The sequence below is a fragment of the Aplysia californica genome, unplaced genomic scaffold (assembly GCF_000002075.1).
Source record: "Aplysia californica isolate F4 #8 unplaced genomic scaffold, AplCal3.0 scaffold00067, whole genome shotgun sequence".
Taxonomy (NCBI): domain Eukaryota; kingdom Metazoa; phylum Mollusca; class Gastropoda; order Aplysiida; family Aplysiidae; genus Aplysia; species Aplysia californica.
Window position 1 is genome coordinate 679,929 of NW_004797337.1, and position 6,749 is coordinate 686,677.

The 6,749-nt window shown below is 44.8% G+C and overlaps 2 protein-coding genes across 4 annotated transcripts in view; one reads left to right on the forward strand and one right to left on the reverse strand.

Annotated features, from left to right (window-relative positions):
• LOC101845990 overlaps positions 1–3,036 on the forward strand; it is a gene marked incomplete at its 5' end in the record, with an annotated part of 3,767 nt that extends 731 nt beyond the window's left edge. The window contains 1 exon segment of the mRNA XM_005093645.3: positions 1,126–3,036. Coding sequence (XP_005093702.1) covers positions 1,126–2,507 — 1,382 coding nt within the window. The 3' untranslated portion in view covers positions 2,508–3,036.
• Positions 1–6,749, reverse strand: part of LOC101846199 — a 77,877-nt gene that overhangs the window by 28,366 nt on the left and 42,762 nt on the right. The window lies entirely within an intron of this gene.

Below are 6,749 nucleotides of genomic sequence, written 5' to 3' on the forward strand. Positions count from 1 at the left end.
CGCTCTTTTCTCTTTTGTACTTCCTCCATATTTTTCCACGCACGCCCCGAGGCTCTCTACATATAAACTTCAGTATGCATAAACTTATGCTAAATTCGTAACAAACTATTAAATACTGCCAACATTAGGTTATGTTCTTTAGTAGGTGCTCTGGCGTGGTTTGCTCATTCTTCCCTATCAAACATCTGTGAAATTGGTGACATGGTTTAGGCCGTCCCCCATGGTTTTATGCAAAAATAAATCTGAAATTATGCAAACTGAGCCCAAAAAATGTAAAATTATGCGATTCTGTTTTAACAAAGAATGATTAAGGGAAACAATCGGAAATTATGCAAAAAATGATCAAATTTTGCTAAATTATGCGGGGTGCATAAAACCACGGGGACAGTTTAGGTTTAACACCCGTATTAACATTGTTAGATTATTTAAGAGGCGGGATCTCTGATTTAATGCCCATCTCCAAAAGGACCGAGCCACATGGGAAATTCATGTAAATTGCCTTTCCTACAGGGACACAACGTCAGACTGAGCTGAGGCTCGAACCTCCGAACCCGCAATCTCTCGATAACAGTGTCCGGCAGGCTAATTACTAGGCTACATTCACCACCAAACAACAACTGTCGTCCTTGCCATTTTTATCCCCTGCAAGCGCACACGGAGCCGTCGTCGTGACGTCTCGATCTAATGAAAACCACCACTCCTTGTGTTAGTGTTAGTCAGAGTTTTACGGCACTTGCAGCTCACATGGGCTGTATAACTTTTAAGCGCTGAACATTAGACATGTCGCTAGATACAATGTAGTTAGTTGAGTAGGACTTTTACGGCGCTCGTAACTGCACACACACACACACACACACACACACACACACACACACACACACAAACACACACAAATATATGTATATATTGTGTTATATATAATTCAATACACATATGTGTGTGAGTATGTGTGTGTCGCAAGAGTGTAATATGCAATGAGAAGAAGGTGGAAAGATAACGACGCTATACTATAGGAGTTTGGCAGGATAGGACAGGAGCAAATCAAACATGAGCGCCCGCCAACAACTCCCATACCACTCTTATAATTCAACTCAGTCGCTACGTTTATTTCTCTATCCCGCAAAGGTTTCGGAACCCCCTGGCTCATCTCCATCTTCATCATGGGCTGGACTATGGGCCTGCAGATATCCGGCCGTCTCACCAAGAAGTTCGGTCAGTCGCTGACAAGGTTGCTGGGCATGGTCTTGTTTAACGCCGGGGTGTTCCTCAGCTTCTGGTCCGTTCAAATGTCGGTGGCGGCGCTGGTGGTCACGATGGGCGCCATGACGGGGCTGGGCACGGGTCTCGTTCACGCCCAACTGCTCAACACCATTGTGTACTGGGTCTCGGACAACATCGGCCTGACGACCGCTGCCGTCACCACGGGCTTCAGCGCAGGTAGCATCCTCATCAACGCGTTGGTCACGCTGTATATCAACCCAAACAACTTGGTCCCTGACCTGGAAATGGGCCCCAACAAGTTCTTCACGCAGCCAGAACTACTGGAAAACGTACCTTACGTCTTCGTCATCATCGGTTGCTTCAACGTGGCGGTACACATGGTGAGTTTTTTGCTCATCCGAGACAAGGCTCCTGAGGTGGAAGAAGACGCGGAAAACCCGTCCTCAGACATGTCCATGTCCTCTTCTGACTCCTTCTCTTCCACCCCTACTTCATCTTTAATCAGAGACAAAGAAGAACTAACGCCCATGCTGGAGAACACAGAGGAGGACGAAACCGACATGGAGGCAAATGGATTACTTGAAGACAAGACACACGTTGAAAAGGAGGCGACCATTTCGAAACTTGCTTCAGCACTCAAAGGGACAAAGAACAAACCCGTGACGCAGACAGCTGCAAAACGACGCCAAAACTCATGGCCAGCGGGCAAGGACTTCAGTCCGAGAGAAACGCTCAAAACCGTGGCTTTTTATACTATCTGGATAAACGTTTTCGGAGCAGACTTTGCCTACCTGGTCATCACCAACTACTTCAAGATCTTCGGGCAGCTGTGGATTAAAGATGACCACTTCCTGACCAATGTCGGGCTCAGCTGCACGATAGGCATTGTAACGCTCAAAGTCTTATGGGGAGTTCTGGTGGACAAAACTGGCGTGAAGCCGACCCTCATCTTCTTCCCCGCTTCGGTGGCCTTGACCACTATTTTCTGGTACTTCACGCCTCTGGTCAGTAAATGGCTCTACTTTGTCTGGACCACCATGTTCAGCTGCCTCATATCGGGCCTGTACACCGTCTCCTCAGTAGGCACGCTCCTCACGTTCGGCCGCCAGCACTTCACCACCAACTACGGATTGGTCATGACGTCTAGCCTCGCGCTCAACCTCCTGGCGCCGCCTCTCATCGAGTACATCCTGCACCAGGGCGGCTGGTTTATGATGTTCTTCACGGTCAGTTTCCTGAATGTTGTTGGTCTCATCTTGACAGTCTTGACCTTCCCACAGGTTTGAAGACGCCTGCATTTTAACAAACTGCCCGTAGAGCCACGTAGAGTCACTGTGAGAAAATGCATGGATTTAACAGCCCCTTTCAAAAACTATAAGATTATTTAAGAGACAGCAAGACATACGAATTCAACGTCCATCTCCTAAACGACCACGCCAAAAGATTGGAGAGCCTTAAAAGCTCCCCAAAACAACCAAAGTTAATAAAGAACGGGTTTCGAACGAAATCCATTCACTTCGTAGTCCAGCATGATACCAACTGAGCTACCATTGAGCCCAAGAGTCACCGTGTGCACAATTCGCATGAGTAAGAAAGGGAAAAAAACTCCTGCTGTAACAGCATTATGGGGCAAGACTGTGCTAATTTCTTCTCATCGGAACACCATTGAACTTTTGCTGACTGGTGTGCGAGTCATTTTACTTTCCCTCTGTTGTTTCTGTCTGTCTGACCTTCTTTTTTCCAGCAATACATGACCATTGTTGTGTCAATGTGCTTCTCTCTATGCAAACAAACAAGCTGACTGGTTGGATTATATGCGTGTAAGTGTGTGTGTGCGTGTGCGAGTGTGTGTGTGAGTGTGTGTGTGTGTGTGTGTGTGTGTGTGTGTGTGTGTGTGTCCGTCTGTATGTTTGAGGGTGTGTGCAGGCAGCGTTCCTGTGAGTCTGAGTAAAGAGAAGCACACCAACATAATAACGGTCAATTAGTGCAAGGAAAACAAGCAAGGCAGGTAGAAATGAACAACATTGTACGTGTAGGTGTATACTTGTATATATGCATGCGTGTATATGCGGACGAGAATGATAAATGAGAATAAACGTGTGAGGGTTAACTGCCCACTGCAACTTTCATCTGGTACCGGGTTGTACGCTTTTGGCAACATCCGCTGCCAGCTGACAATGTACATTACCCACCGCGCCAACCTTCCATAGGAGAAAAATGTGGCGTTGGTAGCCTTATGGTTAAACAACCGGACACGCCATCGTGAGACAACGGGTTCGGCGTTTCGTGCCTCAGCTCGGTCTGACGTTGCGTTTTTGGGTAAGGCATTTAGGACGAATGTCCTATTTTGATCTGTCATTTCCAAGATGGAAGCAGAATTCGGAGGTCCGACATCTTAAATAATCAAAGAGTGTTTATAGGGGGGCGTTAATACACAGGCAGGAGGGTGCGGTGGCGGAGCAGTTAGTGCGCTCGTCCCCGAAGCGGAAAGTCCGGGTTCGAGCCTTGGTTCGGCCCCCTCTTGCCCACCCAGCAGTAATGGGTACTTGACTTCGAGTTGGGGAAGTAAAGGCGGCGTGGAAAGGAACTGACTACCCTACCACAATATGCCGAAGGCCCAAGAAGTTGTCTCGCTAACAAGGCAATCCCCAATGCCCGGATCGGATGCGGGAACAATATAACTTCTTTAATACACAGAATAAAACAACACCTAGACATGGACAGCTGGTGCTTCTCTAAATAAATTATTGACGGTCAGAGCGTTAATAAACCTATACCATTTCACTGTTTGTTTGTTGTTGGGTTTTTTTTCATCCATGCGGTGGAAAGACGTGGTGGAGGCTTACTCGCACCCATGGAAAGCCGGCACCAGTCAGCAGGAGTCTGACGAAGTATCTATACCAGTCCATCACTTTCACCTAGGAGGATATGAACCCTTCGTGTAAACAGGCTCCCGTGACGTGGCATGGAAGTTAGACAGTGTTAAGGACGATAAATACGAATTGTTGCTGGTTTGATTGAGTAAGCGTTTTAAGGCACTCTTCGATAGTTTGGGTCATGTAAGTGCCACTAGCTGCTGCAGCATACAATGAAAAAATGTTTGTAGATACTAGATAAACAGCATTTGTATGCCCCCATTGTATCCATCCTCAACTGCATTCTCTAAACGCAATACAATCAAAATCAAAGGTATAAAAAATATTATTTCCCGAGCAGACCATCGAACAGTCATAAATATTTTCGACTTCCTATGAAACACACAGTGTAAGTTGTAAGCAGAATATAAAGTGTTCAAACACAAACAAACTGACAAGATCTTGTGGTGTCTAAAGCCAGGTACCCATTCCCATCTGGGTCAATCGAGGAAAATTCATGTAAAGCGTCTTTCCCAAGAACACAACTTCGGGCCCCAGAAGGGGCTCGAACCCACGACCTTTCTGTTGCGAGCCCTGTAGCGCTATGACAAAAAGGAACCATGCCTGATGAGTGACAAGGACATTTTCCTACAACATGGACAAACGAGAGGGTGTACCCCAAAAGTACACCCAGTACCAGAAAGAAAATCCTGAAATCTCGAGTGGCTACGCAGGTGGAAAAAAAAAACAAATAGACTAGCACTGTTTTGTCGTGTTCTGTTTTTGGTTCATTTGGGGGTTGTTGTTGGTTTTTTTTTTTTGTTTTTTTTTGGGGGGGGGGGGTTAAGAATAATTTTAATGAGAGTTTTACAGTACTTGCAACACAAATACGTCATATAAGAGTCAAATATTACAGGTGTTACTAGAGAGTGACATACAAAGATGTGCCGAGATCGGAGAACGTGGCCGGAGACAGCCACGCGTGGCGTCGACAGCTCTCCGCCTCATGTACCCGGAGGTATTGGGAGAGAGTAACATACAAAAAGATGCGAGAAGAGAAAAGGACGACGGAGGTTTGAAAGAGAAAAAGAAGAAAACGACAAGAGAGCGCCCGCCAACCACCCACACTGGAGACAGACTGAAAACATTTTTATTTTACGTGTAAGTTGACTAAACTTTGTGAAACAAGACTACGAGAGAATATATTATTGTGATTGCCGTTCCTATGGGTACAAGCAGTGGTACAAGCACATAAACCTGGCTGATTGGATAACTATGAATGGACTGGGTCGACAGATTAACTTGCCCCACGCACACATGGTGAAAAAAGGAACCCAAAAGAATTCACTTTGACCTTTGATGAAAGTTGTTGTTATTGTTGCTGTTTGTTTGTTTTTTTGGCGGGGAGGGTTGTTTATTTGTTTGTTTTTTATTTTCATTATTGATATTATACATTTATGTGCTACTGTTTGTCATCCATCTCCATCCTGATACCAAAACCATGTAATAGATTAAATATCCAAATGCAAAAGGCTTTATCCTCAATGGGTTTTTTTATGCAGGTGTTTTTTGCGCCTCCATTGACACAAAATTTAAACAACGTTAGGAAGCAGACTTCCGACTCTGCCTGTCAGGGACAATCCGGGCTAACACGGATACAACATCCCAACAGAAAGACCGGGATACTCGATAAAAAAAATGTCCGCGACTCGGAAATTGAGCTCAAGTCTTCTGAGTGAGACGGCAAACAGCCCAACCGCTTTAACACATAATCTGGTTTTTGTTTGTTTTAGTTGAGGTTTTACGGCGCTCGCAGCTGCATAAGGTCATATGGGGGCCAAGGGGTGGATGTCAACAGAGAAGCCCCATGGGTGAAAGTGGCAAGAGATGGTTTAGCCTGAAAATTTTGTTGTTAGAGAACGGATAGCCTGAAAAGTTCACGGTAAATTCACGTGGCCTGAAGGATGGGGTACGCTTCTCAATTTTCCTGGGGCATGTTACATAACAGTGATAGCACGTGCTCTATTCAAATATAGTACACACAAACAAGTACATAGCCAACATTATATAGTATGTATCCAGTCAACAAAATTTCAGAGTAGAACAGGAGTCTTGTGTGACTTACGTATTTCAGTCTGTTCTTACTTGTTAGATATTTCCTTAATTTATATTTTCCCCTCATCATTTTATTTATAATATATAAACTATATTATACAAATGAATCCTGCTTTGAGCCTGTGAAAGGGCCTAGAACCAGAACATCGACTGTCAAGAACCAGTCTTGGTATCATGATTCATATCATAAACGTGAAAGACAAAAATTATTGCTCAAACCCAAAGTAGAGTAAAAACTTGAATGGCTCAAGTAGACCTATACAGTGCGAGAATTGTAAGGTAAGAACTGAGAGAGGTCAAGATGCAGTGACACTGAAAATTTGCCAGTCTTGAACAGAAAGCTACTATCACCCATCCAATGAAACGCAAACACTTTAGTTCATCAATAACAAGGCTTCCAAGATATGATGGATCCCGATTCCACACATGGCCAGCACCAAAGCGCACTTTGTAGAGAGCTCAAATAAAATATTTTAAAATAAATGTGCTTCCAAGTTTGTTGTCCTCTGGTGTTGCCTTCCGCACCCTCCCCACCCAGAGTATCTTAAAAAAAATAAC